The 19335-nt window shown below is 43.7% G+C and overlaps 2 protein-coding genes across 2 annotated transcripts; both read left to right on the top strand.

The window, feature by feature from the left end:
- Window positions 1-1155: 1155 nt before the first annotated feature.
- On the top strand, window positions 1156-7480 carry LOC307178504 (vomeronasal type-1 receptor 1-like; the record flags this gene model as incomplete). Its single annotated transcript, XM_079906695.1, has 2 exons — window positions 1156-2044; window positions 7128-7480. The coding sequence occupies 2 exons, from the start codon at window positions 1156-1158 to the stop codon at window positions 7478-7480; spliced, it is 1242 nt and encodes a 413-aa protein (XP_079762821.1).
- A 486-nt stretch (window positions 7481-7966) lies between these two features.
- Window positions 7967-18061, top strand: LOC307178298 (uncharacterized protein). Its single transcript, XM_079906352.1, has 4 exons — window positions 7967-8297; window positions 8867-8905; window positions 9332-9458; window positions 14149-18061. Exons 1-4 carry the CDS (start codon window positions 8265-8267, stop codon window positions 15717-15719), a joined length of 1770 nt encoding a protein of 589 aa, XP_079762478.1. The 5' UTR covers window positions 7967-8264; the 3' UTR covers window positions 15720-18061.
- The last annotated feature ends 1274 nt before the right edge of the window (window positions 18062-19335 follow it).

The following is a 19335-nucleotide window of genomic DNA, read 5'->3' as shown; positions in this document are numbered from 1 at the left end:
GTATTGTTTTTATCAAATGTGGATTTTAAGTTTTATTAAAATTCTTTGGTTTTATATTTGCATTTCTTTTGTCTCACATAAAAACTCTTTCCCATTTATTTTAAAATGTTTTATTCCAAAATACTCTACCAATGCATTATAGTAAAATATATAAACAATACATAAGGTCTCTTTGTAGGTAGTTTTTATATATTTATTTATTCATTTATTTATTTATGGTTGTGTTGGGTCTTCGTTGCCGTGTGCAGGCTTCTCATTGCGGTGGCTTCTCTCATTGTGGACACGGTCTCTAGGCACATGGGCTTCAGTAGTTGCTGCACACAGGCTCAATAGTTGTGGCTCACGGGCTTAGTTGCTCCACAGCATGTGGGATCTTTCCGGACCAGGGATCGACCCCGTGTCCCCTGCATTGGCAGGCGGATTCTCAACCACTGAGCCACCAGGGAAGCCCTGTAGGTAGTTTTGCCTCATATTTTCCCCTTAGGGATATACAGTCAAAATTCTGTATTTGCAATTCACTTGAAGTATTTCATTTACACATGGAGACCAACAACTGGATATTCAATCACTGTTTTTAACCTGTGTATTTAGTGGTTTTAAAACATTTACTTTGCTTTAATATAATTTAATAATTATGCGAAACACGTACACTTGTACAAATAAAACACTCTAACAAGTTTTTTCCTTGAAAGTCTAGCTTTAAATTCTGCCCGATCCTATACAAATATGTGTTCTATGCCTGTATTTTCATTCCTTCATATAATTGGAAAAACTCCAGCACACTCTGCACACAGTTTTGTAGCTGGCTTTTCAATGCATAATGCATCCAGGTCATAACTGTAGATCAGAGTGTAGAGATTCTCTTCACTCCGTTTACAAGTGTAGAAAACTCTGTTGCACAGATGGACCATAATGCATTCACCCAGATCCCATAAATAGGCATTACATGTTTCCAAGTAGAACCAGAATCTTCAGGAGTAACCCCTGCACCCATAAACACATACTTAATGCTCATTTAAATTGAGAAAGTCTGTGTTACACTTAGCACTGGAAGTTACTGGGCATGGTGGTGATGGTAACATATTTCTTTTTGTTGGTTGAATTGCGAATTCCTCTGGCTCCAACTAAAATCAATGTCCCATAGATACTGATGTGATGGCTTCTTCAAAGTGGGAAATGGGAATTATCTTAGTCACTCAGATGGGAGTGGGAATCCTCGGGAACTCATTCCTCCTTTGCCTTTATAACTTCACTTTGCTCACTGGACACAAGGTCAGACCCACAGATTTGATTCTCAATCAACCAGTCCTAGCCAACTCCTTGGTGCTTTTCTCTAGAGGGATCCCTCATACGATGACAGCTTTTGGATCAAAATATTTCCTGAGTGAGGCTGGATGTAAATTTCTCTTCTATTTTCAAAGGGTGGCCAGAGGGATTTGTCTTAGCACTACTTCCATCCTCAGTGGCTTCCAAAGCATTAGGTTTTGCCCCAATTTCTCTAAGTGGATGGAGCTCAGAATGAGATCACCAAAGTGCATTGCCTTCTGTTGCTTCCTTTGCTGGATCTTGCATTTTTTGGTAAATATCCTTATTCCTTTTCAAATGACTAATCCAAAGCACAGTGAAAACTTTAGTACTAATATAAAAGTAAATTATGGATACTGTTCCTCACTGAATCCAGACAGGATTATAAGTTTTGTAGTTACAACCATATTCTTCACAATAGACTTCATATGTTCAGGCCTCATGGTCTGGACTAGTGGCTCCATGGTCTTTTCCCTGTACAGGCACATGTATCAAGTCCAACACATTCATAGCAACAGCCATTCTTCTAGATATGCTGCTGAGGCCAGAGCCACATATACCATCTTAATCCTTGTGAGCTCCTTTTTCTCCTTTTACTCACTGTCTTCTCTTTTGTCTATTTGGATGAGTTCATTTGTTATTCCAGACCAGTGGCTGGTGGATACCTCTATATTTTTGTCTTTATGTTTCCCAACATTCAGCCCCTTTCTGCTGATTTGCAGTGATACTCGTGTCACTCGTAAGGCAGTTTTTTTTTTAATCTTCTAGGCAAGGAAAACGCTTTGGCCTCTCCTGTTGCGGAGCACAGGCTCCGGACGCACAGGCTCAGCGGCCATGGCTCACGGGCCCAGCCGCTCTGCGGCATGTGGGATCTTCCCGGACCGGGGCACGAACCCGTGTCCCCTGCATCAGCAGGCGGACTCTCAACCACTGCGCCACCAGGGAAGCCTGGAAAACACTTTTTGCTAATTTGGTTGTGACCACTTTATTCTATTCTCTACAGAAATTCAATTTTTTTCCTCATCTATTAATATTTGGTTGACTAATAATTTTCATATTCTTGATAGGAAAGTATATTCTATACAGATGGGAACAATTAGGTCCTAAAATTCATATTCCTATAAGAGATCTAATATTGTAGGTGAATATTTATACAATTAAACTAGCTGTTTTAGCTACATCAAAAAAAATTTCATGAAATTCTGAAATAGTCCAACAGAAAATTTTTTAATTTGGGAATTTGGACAAAAATCTGTCACTTTGCAGTTTTTGTTTTTTTTTACTTTGCAGTTTCTTGGTGTGTGTATATATACTAGTAAATTATAACAAGAAATTTGTGGGCTTCCCTGGTGGCGCAGTGGTTAAGAATCCGCCTGCCAATGCAGGGGACACGGGATCGAGCCCTGGTCCGGGAAGATCCTACATGCCGCAGAGCAACTAAGCCCGTGCGCCAGAACTACTGAGCCTGCACTCTAGAGCCTGAGAGCCACAACTACTGAGCCCACGTGCCACAACTACTGAAGCCCGCATGCCTAGAACCCATGCTCTGCAACAAGAGAAGCCACCGCAACGGAGAGTAGCCCCCGTTCACCGCAACTAGAGAAAGCCCGCGCCCAGCAACGAATACCCAACACAGCCAAAAATAAATAAATTTATTTTTAAAAATTTGCCATTTCAATAATTTTCAAGTATACAATTCAGTGGCATTAAATATGGGCCCGAAAGTGCCTTCGGTTTTTTAAGTAAAAATAAAAGACACATTTTTCGTTTTCACCAAGAACTTTATTGAACAACGTATTCACCCTTTTGTTCCACTACCTTCTGCCATTTTTCAGGCAACTTCATAATTCTATCTTCTCAAAACTTTTAATCTTTTTGAGCAAAGACCTGTTCCAGGTGCCTTTTACAGTCTTCCAAGGAACTGAAATTTTTTCCATTAAGAGAATTTTGTAAAGACCGAAATAAATGGAAACGCGAAGGTGCAATGTCTGTTGAATACAGCGGACGAATCAGAACTTCCCAGCCAAGCTGTAACAGTTTTTTCCTGGTCATCAAAGAAACATGCAGTCTTGTGGTACCCTGATGGAAGATTATGCGTTTCCTGTTGGCTAATTCTGGGCGCTTTTCATCGAGTGCTGCTTTCAGTTTGTCTAATTTGGAGCAGTACTTGTTGGAATTAATCGTTTGGTTTTCCGGAAGGAGCTCATAATAGAGGACTCCCTTCCAATCCCTCCATATACACAACATCACCTTCTTTGGATGAAGACCAGCCTTTGGTGTGATTGGTGGTAGTTCATTTCACTTGCCCCATGATCTCTTCCATTCCACATTATTGTACAGTATCACTTTTCATCGCCCGTCACAATTTGTTTTAAAAATGGAACATTTTCATTATGCTTCAGTAGAGAATCACATGTGGAAATATGGTCAAGAAGGTTTTTTTGCTTAACTTATGTGGAACCCAAACATCAAAGCGATGAACATAACCCAGCTGGTGCAAATTATTTTCAACGCTTGATTTGGATATTTTGAGTATGTTGGCTATCTCCTGTGTGGTATAACGTTGATTGTTCTCAGTTAATGTCTTAATTGATCGCTATCAACTTCAACTTGTCTACATGACCGTGGAGCATTGTCCAGCAAGAAATCTCCAGCATGAAATTTTGCAAACCACTTTTTTTTTTTAAAGAGGATGTTGGGGGTAGGAGTTTATTAATTAATTAATTTACTTTTTTTTTTTTTTTGCTGTGTTGCGTCTTCGTTTCTGTGCGAGGGCTTTCTCTAGTTGTGGCAAGCGGGGGCCACTCTTCATCGTGGTGCGTGGACCCCTCACTATCGCGGCTTCTCTTGTTGTGGAGCACAGTCTCCAGACGCGCAGGCTCAGTAGTTGTGGCTCACAGGCCCAGTTGCTCCGCGGCATGTGGGATCCTCCCAGACCAGGGCTCGAACCCGTGTCCCCCGCACTAGCAGGCAAACTCTCAACTACTGCGCCACCAGGGAAGCCCCTGCAAACCACTTTTGACATGTTCAATCAGTCACAGCACCTTCTCCATATACTGCACAAATCTTTTTCTGCATTTCAGTTGTGTTTTTACCTTTCTTGAAATAATAAAGTATAATATACCAAAAGGTTGCCTTTTTTCTTCCATGTTCAATATTCAAATGGCTACACAAAAATTCACCAATTTCGATAAGTCTTTTTTAAAATGCATACTGATATGACAGCTGTCACATAAGATCTAACAACATTGTTTCGAATGAAGTTAAAGACAACTAAGTGCTACTATAGCCATCTTACAGAAAAAAAAAACGAAATTTTTAGCCCACCGATTATTTTCAATATTTTGCTTCTACCACCCCTAGCTTAAAAAAAAAAAATCAAACCAAATGGAAAATGTGTATCCATTGAGAAATAATCCCCCATTCCCCTCTCCATCCAGCCCCTGGAAACCTCTAATCTACTTTCAGTCTGTACAAGCTTTTCTATTCTAGATATTCCTTACAAGTGGAATTGTACAATATTTTTCCTTTCATGTCTGGCTTTAATTGTTTGGCATGTTTTGAAGGTTCATCATATTGTGGCATGTATCAGAACTTTATTCCTTTTCATGACTGAATAATATTCCAATGTATGAATGTACCACATTTAAAAATCTATTCATGTGTTAATGGACACTTCAGTTGTTACCACCTTCTGGCTATCGTGAATAATGTTGCTATGAAAATTGTTGCACACGAATGTGTTTGTGTCCCTGCTTTCAATTCTTTCAGGTTTCCCAAGGAGTGGAATTGCTGAGTCCAGTGGCATTTCTGTATTAAGTTTTTGAGGAGCTGCTAAACCGGTTTTCATATTATTAAACTGTTTTTCACATTGCAGCATTTTACATTCCCATCAGCAATGTCCGAGTGTTCCAATTTCTCCACAGTCTCATCCATACTTGTTATTTCCCCTTTTCTCCCCCTAGTCATCCTGGTAGATGTAGACTGGTATCTCACGGTTTTGATTAGAATTTCCCACGTGTATAATGATGTTGACATTTTACTGAAAAACAGGAGTATTTTACTCCTGTTTTTATTGATCCTTTATTTTACAGTAATTTACTCCTGTTTTTCATGATCCTTTTCCTCCATTTTCCCCTCTCTTCTGGCCTCCCATCAGTGAACAAACATGGACTGATACCTACTTTCTTAACGGGAAAACTCCCTTTCGCCCACCACTTCCTTAAAGCTTTATCTGTTCCATTTTCTGAGGCTCCCTGGCTCCTCTTCCCCCGTGCCCATCCCAGTCGCGCTTGCAGCCCACATGTAAAATTCCTTTCCTCATAGTGCCTCTTCTATTCCCCAAATAAGTCAGGGAAAGCCATCTTTCTTTCTGTGAGTAAACTACGCATAGCAAAACTGATTGCAACAGGATGTAGACATATCCTATTAGGAACAGATGTAGTATATAATATGACTTGAGCCTGTCATTTTGGGATTTTCCTCCCCTCTTATTCAGCTCAAAAAATAATTTCCCTAACTCCAGTAAGTCTCTTTCTAGAAGGGGCTCCTACTCAAATCATATTTCTCCCAGCCTTTAAATTATTTGGAAGTTTCATGCTGTACTATGTGGATTTCCATGCAGTCAAAGCTCAGGGCAGAGGAGGAGGATTGAATTCCTGTGTGGACCTGACCGAAAATGGTATGTGAGCAATGAAGATGCCTGAGAAATCTGCATGGGTCACCAAGGTGTCTGGAAGAAAGCTAAACTGTGCCTGTTCAGCGTGAGACTTCACAGGGATGCACAGAGAACTGCGGCTAGGGCTGAGAACCGGCCGGAGATTGCACAGGCTGCACAGCGCCGGTGATATTAGAATCCTGACCGACCAGAGTGGGGATACCTCCCTGAACAACTTAGGTGGTCAGTGGAGACCCCAGAAAGGCTTCACCTAGGAGTAACAGGGTGCCCTAATATATATGCTCCTACCCTGGTCAGGCAGCATTGCAGCAGCTGGTGGAGGGGCAAGGAGGGAATGAGAGCAGCAACGATCCCCTAGCTGCCTGCATTTAGGCTTTGACGGTGTCCTACCTCCCCATAGGGGTTTCCTAGTCTAGGAATTCTCTTCAAGTAATTTACAACCCTCTCTTTTAATAACGGGATGAGTTATGCTTCAGCAGAATCGCGCATTGAATTGTGTCGCTTTTCCAGACACCCCGACTCTGGGAAGACGTGCAGGTGTGGGCGGTGGGGAAACCACTGCCAGCCTACCCCATCCGCAGCAGGGCCTCCCTCAGAAGGACCCTGGCCCAAGCGCAGGCTGGTCTAGGGTCCTCCCTGTGCTCCACGCTGGGGGGGGTGGTGGTTCTGTGACAATCTCTCCCTTCTCCCGTGTTCCAAGGGAACGCCGTTAGTTCTTTTCCTCCAGGAACAGGAACTTTTCCTCCAGGAACTTCAAGGCAGCGAAGCCATGTGTGATCTGAGGTCGCATCTTGGAGAGGACAATGAGGCCTAGGCACAGTGGGTGTGGCAGGAGGGACAGGCTGCAACTCCGGACCCTACAGTGCCCGCTGGTTGCGGGCTCACAGTGACTCAGGCAGAGAGGAGGGGGGCGCGGGAGCCGGAGGAGACATCCAGGGAGAGTGGGCACCTCCTCTCTGCCTGAGTCACTGAGCACGCTGGCTGCGGGCTCACAGTGACTCAGGCAGAGAGGAGGGGGGTGCGGGAGCCGGAGGAGACATCCAGGGAGAGTGGGCACCTCCGTGGACGTCTTTAATGGCACTCCCCTTGGGGTTGAGTCTCCATTCCTGGCCGCAGAGTCTGCGGTCCCCCATTTTCACCTAAGGGCCGAATCCCAACTTTCACACGCAGCCGCCAGGGGGCGCCGGCCGGTCCAGGAGAGATGCGGGCTACCAGTTGCCCTGGGGCCTTTCCCCGGGGGAGAGAAGGGAGCTGCAGGGACGCTCAAAGGGCCTCCAGACCCCGCGGAGGTTCCTGGGTTCACCAGAGTCCTACTGGGAAGGGTCAACCTGGAGCCCCCAGACGGTCTCCCTCGGCCCCGCTGGGATTCAGGCGCGAGGTCTCTACTGCTGGTCCCAGGATGAAGGTCCTCACCCCTCCCCCTACAGAGGTCAAGCGCACACCCCGGTCGCCAGCGACAAGTCCGCGCTGCTCTCCGGAAGCCGAGTCCCCGCCTGACGCCCTCGAGGCAGAGTCTCAAATTTTCGCCTACAAAGTCAACTCCCGACCTTTCCAGGCGACACCCCAGGAGGCGCAGCCAAACCTGCCAACCCTGATCTGGTCAGATCACAAGCCCGTTTTGCGGTCAGGGGTCGGAGAGGGGTGGGAGCGGCTCTCACACAAGGGAGGGAACTCAGGACTTTTCGCAAAGGGTGCTGACTGTGTCTTCCCCCAATCCCCGCGCCGGGGGAGACCTCCCATGTAGCCCGCGACAACCCGGGTCAGCGTAGGGGTTCCCATGTGGGGTCGAAGCGTCGCCGACCCCTCATCCGGACACTTTCCAGGCAACCTCCGTACAGGCCCACAGGGTAGACCGCCGCCCGGGCCATAGAGCCCTAACACGGCCTCCGGGACTCCGCGATCTCGGTGTGAGCTCCCTCCTCTGTGGCTGGTGGGGCCATGGGAACTACGCTACCCACAATGCCGGAGGCCGAGGGCCAAGACTAGCAGCCAATGAACGCCCGAAAGCAGGGCGTTTTCTCGTTCGGACCAGAGGATGTGGGTGGGACTTCTGGCGCCGCTGTTGTGGCAGTCACTATGGCTGCTCCAGTGTCCAACAGCGATACGGGTACTTTAGGAGAGCGGAGTCAGGATCGGGGTGACCAGAGCGAGGAGGCTTTAGAGGAGAGGTTGTCCCCACTGCACAGCGGCGAGTCTGCAGAGCCGCGGCGGTAGATGACGATTGTACACGAGTTCCGTCTCTGTCGCCCACCACCTAAGACCCCGCTCCTCCCAGACTCCGATGGCGGCGGCCGCGCCGAGGGACCCGCCTCAGGTAAACGCTCGTCCTACTGGCCCTGACCGCCCTCACCCCACCAGACACTAAAGACCCAAGTGCGGGGCGCCTGCTCATGTCTATGCAGTATAGATCCCTGTGTCCAGAAGAGTGAGTATCTCATGGGTGGAGTCCCCATATCTAAAAAACAGTGTGATGAGATGTTGGGAGAGTGTTACAGGCAGAGGGACCGGTTTATGTAAAGTTGTGGAGGGGCGACTGAGCCAGAATCATTCCCACTTGGGATGGCAAGTTGAGGAGTTTTAATCTCAGGACGGTATGGAGGGCTGTGAATAGAAGAGGCACATGGTGTGAGTTAGGCTTTTCAAATTTTCCAGAAGTTGCTCAGAGTAAGAACAGACTGGAAAGGGGATGAAAACACTGAGCCACAGGGCGGTTGGGTTTTTATCCAAGATCATACAGTTGTAAGAGCACGAAGAACAGAGACTCAGAGATAATGCAGTCATCCCAGGTCACCTTGCTCCAGGGCTGGACAGGGGTACAGGGAGACCTGAGCCTACTGAACCTGCCATGATTACATCTCTCTAATGACCTCCCTCTTCCTACAGACTCCCATGACTACAGAAGTCCTTATGGACTGTACAAAGGTGAGTGGAGGATATTCCAGGCCTTCAATGGTCCTGACCCACCCTTTGTCTCTGGGATTGCGTCCTGGGATTTTTCCAGTCCATGAACCTGGAGACCCTGAAGAAACCCCAAGCCCACATTTGGTTGTCTCTGGGAGGCACAATTTGGGACTCCAGGGGAATTACCTGACAAGAGGACATATGCCCTAATGCCAGGCTCAGAGTTTAGATGGCGTCTCCCTGCCCAGGTGCTTGTTGTTGGTGTGGGCAGACACAGTGATCTTGATACCATGAGAAGAGAGCAGGTATCTGAGGCCCCAGGGCCTGATATTTCCTCTAAGGTGGGAACACTGGAAGGAGGATGAGCAGGGGATGGATGTCTGGGTGAAGGAACTTGGGTTCTAGAAGAGAAGTTGATCATGGAATTATCTGTCCTCATCCTGGCAGGGCTGTGTGACCTTTGAGGACGTGGCCTTTTACTTCTCGCAGGAGGAGTGGGGGCTCCTTGATGAGGCTCAGAGACGCCTGTACCACAAGGTGATGCTGGAGAACTTTTTACTTACAGCCTCAATGGGTAAGGCCCTCACCCAAGGGTCCTGGTCTCTATCTTACCTTCTGTCCCCCAGAGGCAGCTCTGCCCTTTCCACAGACAGACCATGGGCTCTGCTAACTTCCCCACTTTCTTGGCATATGTGTTGTGGGTACCAGTGCTGAGCTGTGTGCACTGCCTGCCCCAAGTAGTTCTAAATCCTGTTGCACCAAGCTTGCAGGGAAGGATCTCGGATTTAGGAGTCTTGCAGCCAGCCTAAAACAAAGCATCTCACCTTGTTTGCCCTCACTCTGGCAGAATGAATGTGTCCAGATCCATGACACCTGGTGTCCCGAGTTCTGATTGAGTCAGTAATTTTAATAATATTTATAATTAGTATTTAACAATATGTATATATGATATATTTTACTGATGTTAGATATGGGGTCCTGATGGATGGGACCACAATATTATAGTAATCCATCATGAGGCACCTTTAATTTTTCCAGATTTAAGGACAGACATAATTGGGCTTTAGAATGGAAAGACAGTGGGGATAATCACCCCTTCATTTATTAGATTTTCTATAGTAAGTTTTAATCCTTGAAGGTCCTGTTTTAACATACATTGGGCTATATTACCTATTTTAACTGGGTGGCCTGTGAGGTACCATTTTATTAAGCCAATTTGTGTCAAAGACTTATGTTAATTTAAAATTATTATTCAGCATGTTAGAGCAGCTGTGCCCAATATGGGATAGTTTTGGGTGCTATGACATTGGAAAATTTAAGAAAGGCTACAGTTCAAGTGAGACATACCTATTTTTCTCTGTTTTGTATTTAGTTACATTCCTAAGAGTATACAGTTATGGTGTGTAAAAATAGTGTAATCCTGGGACTTCCCTGACTGTCCTGTGGTTAAGACTGTCCTTCCACTGCAGGGGGTGTGGGTTTGATCCCTGGTCGGGGAATTAAGATCCTGCATGCTGTGTGGCCAAAAAAGTAGTGGAATCCTCACATATAATTTGAGCCCCACTAATAATTACGTTTACGAAGTTTGACCATTGGTCCCTTTTAGTAAATGTTAAAAGTTATTTATTTATTTATATTTAAACCATTATACTTAAACCATTGTACTAAGGAATGATTGACATTTAAAAAGGTGTACACATTTCCTGGATACAACTCAATAAGTTTGGGAATAAGTATACATCCTTGAAACCATCACCACCATCAAGACCATAAACATACATATCCACTGCCTCCCACCCCTTTATTATTATTATCATCATTATTAATTGGTGTGTGTGTGTGTGTGTGTGTGTGTGTGTGTGGTAAGAACACTTAGGTTGCTTCCATATCTTAATTATTGTAAATAATGCTGCAATGAACAGAGAGGTGCATATATCTTTTCAAATTAGTGTTTTTGTTTTGTTCAGATAAGTACCCAGAAGTGGAATTGCTGGATTGTATGGTAGTTCTATTTTTAATTTTTTGAGGAGTCCCCATATTGTTTTCCATAGTGGCTGCAACAATTTACATTCCCACCAATAGTGCATAAGCGTTCCCTTTTCTCCACAGCCTCACCAGCACTTGTTATTTGTTGTCTTGGTAACAGCCATTCTGAGAGGTGTGAGGTGATACCTCATGTGGTTTGATTTGCATTTCCTTGATGGTTAGTGACGTTGAACATTGTTTCATGTGTCTGTTGGCCATCTGTATGTCTTCTTTGGAAAAAAGTCCATTCACATCCTCTGCTCATTTTTTAATTGGGCTGTTTGTTTGTTTTCTTTGATATTGAGTTTACATGTAAGTTTTTTGGGGTTTTTTTACATGTAAGTTTTTAATCCATTTTGAGTTGTTTTTGTGTATGGTGTAAGGTAAGGGTCCAATTTCATTCTTTTGCATGTAGATATCCAGTTTTCCCAGCACCACTTATTGAACAGGCTACCCTTTTCTAGTTTGTATTCTTGGCCCCCTTCGCAAACATTAGTTGACCATATATGCAGAGGGTTATTTCTGTGCTCTCTACTCTGTTCCATTGTTCTATGTGTCTGTTTTTATGCCAGTACTATACTATTTTGATTACTGTAGCTTTGTAATATATATAATTTGAAATCAAGAAGTGTGACGGGGCTTCCCTGTGGCGCAGTTGTTGAGAGTTCGCCTGCCGATGCAGGGGACATGGGTTCGTGCCCCGGCCCGGGAAGATCTCACATGCCACGGAGCGGCTGGGCCCGTGAGCCATGGCTGCTGAGCCTGTGCGTCCGGAGCCTGTATGCCACAACAGTGAGAGACCCGTGTACAGCAAAAAAAAAAGAAAAAGAAGTGTGATGCCTCTAGGTTTGTTCTTCTTGCTTAAGAATGCCTTGGCTATTCAGGGTCTTTTGTGGTTCCATATGAATTTTAGGATTTTTTTTTTCTACTTCAGTGAAAAATGCCATTGGCATTTTGAAAAGGGTTGCATTGAGTCTGTAGATAGCTTTGGGTAGTATATTTAAGAATATTAATTTTTCCAATCCATGAACAGAAGACCTCTTGCCATTTAGTTCTGTCTTTAATATTTTTTATCAATGTTTTATAGTTTTCAGTGTAAAGATCCTTTCACCTCCATGTTTAAATCTCTTCCTAAGGGTGTTTTTTGTTTTGTCTTTTTATCATCATAAAAGGAATTGGTTCTTAGTTTCTTTTTTTTTTTTCTTTTTTTTTTGTGGTACACGGGCCTCTCACTGTTGTGGCCTCTCCCATTGCGGAGCACAGGCTCCGGACGCGCAGGCTCAGCAGCTATCTGATTTTTATCCTTCTTTCTATTAATGTGGTATATCACATTTATTGTGTTTGCTGAAATGTCTTTGCATCCCAAAGGTAAATCCCAGTTGAACATGCTGTATGATACTTTTTTTTTAAAATAAATTTATTTATTTATTTAATTTTGGCTGTGTAGGGTCTTTGTTGCTTTGCATTGGCTTTCTCTAGTTGCGGTGAGCAGGGGCTACTCTTCGTTGTGGTGCACGGGCTTCTCATTGTTGTGGTTTCTCTTGTTGTGGAGCATGGGCTCTAGGCACGCAGGCTTCAGTAGTTGTGGCACATGGGCTCAGTAGTTGTGGCTTGTGGTCTCTACAGCTCAGGCTCAGTAGTTGTGACACATGGGCTTAGTTGCTTTGTGGCATGTTGGGTCTTCCCGGGCCAGGGCTCTAGCCCATGTCCCTTGCATTGGCAGGCAGATTCTTAGCCACTGCATCACCAGGAAAGCCCTGTATGATACTTTTAATGTGCTGTTGAATTTGGTTTACTGTATTTTGCTGAGGATTTTTGCATCTATGTTCATCAGGGATATTGGCCTTTGATTTTCTTGTGTTGTAGAGTTCTTATCTGACTTTGGTGTAAGGGTGATACTGGCTTTGTAAAATGAGTTTTGTTGTGTTCCCTCCTCTTCAGTTTTTTTGAGGATTGGTATTAAATGTTTCATAGAATTTACCAGTGAAACCATCAAACACTGGGATTTTCTTTTGGGGGAGGTTTATTATTACTGATCCAATATCCTTACTCATTATTGGTCTTCTCTGATTTTCTATTTCTTCAAAATTAAATCTTGGTAGGTTGTATATTTCTAGGAATGTATCCATTTCTTCTAGGTTATCCAATTTGTTGGTGTATAATTATTCATAGTAGTGTCTTATGATCCTTGTATTTCTGTGGGATCAATGGTAATGTTTCCTCTTTCATTTATAATTTTATTTATGAGTCCTCTCTTTTTTTTCTTAGTCTAAGAGGTTTGTCAATTTTATCTTTTTCAAAAAATCTTAGTTTTGATCTTTTCTATTGTTTTTCTAGTCTTTATTTTGTTTATTTCCACTTTTATCTTTACTGTTTCCCTCCTTCTGATAACATTGTGCTTAGTTTGTTCTTTTTCTAGTCTTTGAAGTGTGAAGATAGTGTGTTTACAATCTTTCTTTTTTTCTTAGTGTAGATATGTATCTGCTATAAAACCTTCCCCTTTTAGAACTGCTTTTGCTGGGTCCCATAAGTTTTGGTATTTTGTGTTTCCATTTTCATTTGTCTCAATATATTTTTTGATTTCCCTTTTGATTTCATCTTTAACTCATTGGTTGTTCAAGAGTGTGTTATTTAATTTCCACATATTTGTGAATCTTCCCATTCTCCTCCTGTCATTATTTTCTATGTTTATCTTATTTTGGTCAGAAAAGATATTTGATATGATTTCAGTTTTCTTAAATTGGTTAACACTTGTTTTGTAGCCTACCATATGATCTATCCTGGAGAATTTTCCCTGCACTCTTGAGTAGTGTGTGTTCTGTATTTGATGAAATGTTCTATATATGTCTGTTAGATACATTTGGTTTATAGTGTTCAAGTCCACTGTTTCCCTGGCCGTGAAGGTTTTTTGTTTTTGGGGTTTTTTTTTTTGGCGGTACACGGGCCTCTCACTGTCGTGGCCTCTCCCATTGCAGAGCACAGGCTCTAGATGCGCAGGCTCAGTGGCCATGGCTCACGGGCCCAGCCGCTCCGTGGCATGGGGGATCTTCCCGGACTGGGGCACGAACCCGTGTCCCCCGCATCGGCAGGCAGACTCTCAACCACTGCACCACTAGGGAAGCCCATGAAGGTTTTTTAAGATGTCAAAACATCATATTATACAGAAAGCTTATAAAAGAACATGATTAATACTCTCCCATCATAATCAGCATGATTCACAAATATTTCTCTTCTTTCAGTTTGTTTGCATGGAACAGAGAAGAAAGAGACACATTCTGGGCAAAATGTTTCCCTAGAAGTTTTGTCACAGGTCAGGACTCCAAAAGTAGGTCTAATCAGCCAGAAGGCTCACCCCAGTGAGAAATGTGTCCCAATCTTGAAAGACATTTTGCACTTGGCTTACCTACCTGGGCAGAAACCATACTTGACTGGGGCATGTGCAAACCTACGACAGCTTCAGAAGCATTTCAGTGCAAATAAAAGTGACATGGATAGGGCATCATTTGTAAAGAGTTGCATATTCCATGTGTCAGGGCATCCCTTCACCTGTAGGAAGGTTGGAAAGGACTTCCCAGCTACGTTGGGTCTTCTCCAGCACCAGATCACTCCCACTTGTGAGAAACTCAACAAAATCACCAAGTGTGGGGAGGCCTTTCATGGTAGGAAAAGTCATTACAAGTTGTGTGAATGTGGGAAAGCTTCCAGCTACAAACAGAATCTTGTTTACCACCCAAGTGTCTCTACTAGGAAAAGGGTTTATGAGTCTAGCAAATATGGGAAAGCCTTGCGCTGTAAGTACTCACTTGTTCAGCTCCAGAGAGTCCACACTGGAGAAAGGCCTTACGAGTGCAGTGAATGTGGAAAATCGTTTAGGCAAAGAGCCACCCTCATTATACACCAGAGAGTTCACACTGGAGAAAGGCCTTATAAATGTGGCCAGTGTGGAAAATCCTTTAGTCAGTGCTCCAATCTTATTGAACACTACAGAATTCACAGTGGAGAAAGGCTTTATGGGTGTGAGGAATGTGGAAAAGCCTTTGGGTGCAAATCCAATCTTGTTCGGTACCAGAGAACCCACACTGGAGAAAAGTCTTATGAGTGCAGTGAATGTGGGAAATTCTTTAGACAAAGCTTCACGCTTGTTCAACACCGGAGAATTCACACCACGGCAAGGCCTTTTGTGTGTGTCCAGTGTGGGAAATCCTTTAGCCAAAGAGCCACTCTCGTTAGACACCAGAGAGTTCACACTAGTGAAAGGTCTTATGAGTGTGGGGCATGTGGGAAAGCCTTTGGATCCAAATCCAAACTCGATCGGCACAACAGAAGTCACACTGGAGAAAGGCCTTATGAGTGTGGTGAATGTGGGAAGTCTTTCAGACAAAGCTACAGCCTCGTTGAACACCAGCGAATTCATAGTAGAACAAGACCCTTTGAGTGTGGCCAGCGTGGGAAGTCCTTTAGCAGAAGAGCCATCTTCACTAAACACCAGAGAATTCACACTGGAGAAAGGCCTTATAAATGTGGCGAGTGTGGGAAATCCTTTAGTAGAAGCACCAGCCTTATTCAGCACTACAGTATTCACACTGGGGCAAGGCCTTATGAGTGTGGGCAGTGTGGAAAATTCTTCAGGCAAAAGTCTGTCCTTATTCAACACCAGGTAGTTCACACTGGAGAAAGGCCTTATGAATGTGGCGAATGTTGGAAATCCTTTAGCCAGCGCTCCAGCCTCAATCTCCACCGAAAATTTCACACCAGGGAGAGGCCCCATGAACACAGGAAGTATGGGAAATACTTTACTCCAAACAGCTAACATTGTTTAGTACCAGGAAGTCCACACTCTGAGAAAGGCCTTAGACCTCAAGGAATTGCTGTCTCCTCATTCATTATAATAGCACTAGACAGCTTCTGTGAGGGAGCCGTCTGCCTTGAAATTGAACCTCATACCTCCCACTTTCCAGAGGGGTGAAATTCCCAATGAGTTCCAGGGACCTGTGAAGCTTACAGGAGCTACAGTCCATGTTCTAAACTCCCCAGGGCCCTTGTCAGAGTTACATCTCTGACATTTTCTCTGGTAGAACCCACCTCACCTCTCCTGCCTTGCACAGTATTTCATTGGTCACCCTGATGTGCTAACACACAAGGCAGATGTCTGTGCTCTCTCCTTTTCCCTGGAGGAAATCTTGAGTAGTCTGTGCCCTTACATTTTCCTATTTCCAGTTGATTAAGTATGAGTCTGACCCTTCATCAAAATTGTTGGTTTCACATGACATTTGTGGTTGATATTCCTGCCTCAAAGTCACCAACTGGTAATTGCCTTGCCCCCTCCCCCCCCCCATTGCTCTGGTTTGTGCAGCAATAAAGGTCTTATTGTTTAATCTACCTTTAATCTTGGGGGTTGTATTCACTGTGGGGGGGTGGGTGGAAAACAGAATTGGCCTGTTTGTATGAAGGGATGGGTCCTCAGCCTCTTGTGCCTCAGCAGGGACAGTATAATGACAGGAGAATAGTTTTCATTCCAGTTTTAGCCTAATTTGCATTGCTCCCCAAGACCTCCTAGGAACTAAAATAATGCTTTGTGGTCCTAATTTGGGACCTGGCAGTCTACATATTGTATGACCACAGGTTACCTTGAGGAGGGGTCACTTATTTTGGCAAGCTCCAGGGCCTTTGGGACTGCCATGACTTTGTCTCATATTCCCAGAGCGTGTCCTATAATGCCCAGTACTGTTGAGGGGAAGCTTTTCACCAGGTTCTACAAAGGAACCAAGTGTCCCGATGTTCATAATTCTGTGGACTGGTATCCCTTCTCACACTACAGGAGCTGGGTTTCAACCATACTTGGTAGTAAAATCCTGGGTGGGATTAATAGTCAGTGGAAGAGCATGCAGCAAATTAAATGGAGTGTGCCTCTTCTAATGTGCATCCATAAATCTTCCAGAGACTGTGGTTGTGAGGAATCACAGACCCTCCAAAGGCTGTGTACCTCCTATAGCTGAATTCATTGTCAGCAAACAATCTAAAGGTTTTGTAAATTCTCATTGTCTTTCTGGGCTGGTCAACTCAAGTCCATTGCTGTAAAGGCAGGGAAATGAGAACAGAGAATGGAGATCCTGTTGTCCAGGGATGTGTCTTTTGTGGTCTAGCCAGTGGTCCTGTTGTCCCAGACTGCAGCGGCCTCCATTGCTTGCCCATATTTCCAGCACTGATTCAGGGCTGCCCTTCCTGAGGAAAGGAAAAAAATAGAGTGGAGTCAATATTGAGTTGTTAAACTTTATGGTTTCCAGAAAGAGGGGGAGGTCCAGATATTTTTTATTTTGAACCATTTGTTTTAGAAACTTTATTGAGGCATAATTGACATGCAGTAACCTATACATATTTAAGGTGTATAGTTTGAAAAATTTTGCCATATGTATAAACCCATAAAACCATCAGAATCACGATAATGAACATAACCATGATTTACCTCATGCCCCTTTACAATCTCTTGTTGCCCTTCCCAAGCCTACAGGAGTCCAGTGATTTACTGCCTTCAACAATAAATTAGTTTGCATTGTCTAGAATTTTAGTTGAATTGAAGTATAAAAGTGTTTGCTCTTTTTTTTTTGATATTTTTCATACTGCCTAATTATTTTGAAATTCATCAATGTTGCTTGTATGAATAGTTCATTTTTTTACTGTTGAGTAGTATTCTTGTCTATGGATATGTTACTATGTGTTTATCCATCCATCTGCTAATGGGCAGTTGGGTTGTTTCCAGTTTGGTGTTGTTAGAAATAAAGCTGCAATGAACATAGGCATACAGTTCTTTATATGAATATGTGTTTTAATTCTCTTGTGCCACTACTTCAGAGTATGTGAATGTTTCAATATTTAACAAACGGCCAAATTGTGAACTGGTTGGACACTTCTGTGTTCCCACCAACAGTATATGAGAGCTCCTATTCCTCCACATCCTGCCAATACTCGGTATTGTCAGTCTGTTTAATTTTAGCTGTTTTAACAGGGGTGTAATAGCATCTCACTGTGATTTTAATTGCAGTTCTCTGATGTTCATGATGTCCAGCATTTTTTTCCTGTTTATTTGCCACTTGTATATCTTCTTTAACGACTATTACTACCAGTTGCTTATTTTGAAATGGATGTTGGCTGATGTTTCCCTTTCCATTAATAAATAAAAGACATATGTCTAACAAAGACAGGTGTTGGAACTTCACTCATTCCTCAGCAATGATGTGTCATCTTTACTAAAAGGAAGTATTATTTTTGAATACTATCAGAATATTTTCTCAATTGTTTGTTGCTATTCTGGGAGTGTAACACTCCCAGAGTCTATATACTTTCAAGCGTTGTCTACCTTCCTAACATATTCTCCACCACTTTCGTAAGTCTAGCCATTCAAATAAACAAGGTAGAGTTTTTGTCAGTTTTTCTGGTGTATCTATGCCCATCCTGGCCAATTTCAAGTTGCCAAAAGGATGGCACTAAACATGGATTTGGGAAGAGTGTGCAGTAGAACAATATTATAATGTATTTCCACCATGCTGATGGAGTGGTCACAAATAACCTCAGGAATATATATGAGTAAAACATAGTAAAATAATTTGGAAATGACAACTCTTTTTTTAAAATTAATTAATTAAGTAATTGGTTTTATTTATTTATTTTTGGCTGCATTGGGTCTTTGTTCCTGCACGCAGGCTTTCTCTAGTTGTGGTGAGTGGGGGCTACTCTTTGTTGCAGTGTGCAGGCTTCTCATTGCAGTGGCTTCTCTTATTGTGGAGCACAGACTCTAAGTGCTTGGGCTTCAGTAGTTGTGGCACGTGGGCTTCAGTAGTTGTGGCACGTGGGCTTCAGTAGTTGTGGCTCACAGGCCCTAGAGCGTAGGCACAGTAGTTGTGACGCATGGACTTTGTTGCTCCGTGGCATGTGGGATCTTCCCAGACAAGGGCTCAAACCCATGTCCCCTGCATTGGCAGGCAGATTCTTAACCACTTCACCACCAGGGAAGCCTCAACCCCATCATTATTGATCAACTCATGGCCATTCTTGTTTCACCTGTCCTCACGCATATAACTGGGTTGTGTTACTTATAATCCCAACATCTTGTCATTCAATGCCTAATCTCCTCAGAATGTACTTCCAAAACGTAAGGACTCTTTCATAATCCTAATAACTTTCAGACAAAATTTTGAGTTGTTAAAAATATATTTTCAGGACTTTCCTGGTGGTGCAGTGGTTAAGAATTTGCCTGCTAATGCAGGGGACACGGGTTCTATCCCTGGTCTGGAAAGATCCCACATGTGGCAGAGCAACTAAGCCCATGCACCACAACTACTGAGCCTGCGCTCTAGATCCCATGAGCCACAACTACTGAGCCCGTGTGCCACAACTACTGAAGACCACGTGCCTAGAGCCCATGCTCAGCA

Source organism: Stenella coeruleoalba (genome assembly GCF_951394435.1).
Source record: "Stenella coeruleoalba genome assembly, chromosome: 20".
Lineage (NCBI taxonomy): Eukaryota > Metazoa > Chordata > Mammalia > Artiodactyla > Delphinidae > Stenella > Stenella coeruleoalba.
The sequence above is the reverse complement of the archived record's forward strand: the minus strand, read 5'-3'. Positions and strand labels throughout refer to the sequence as shown.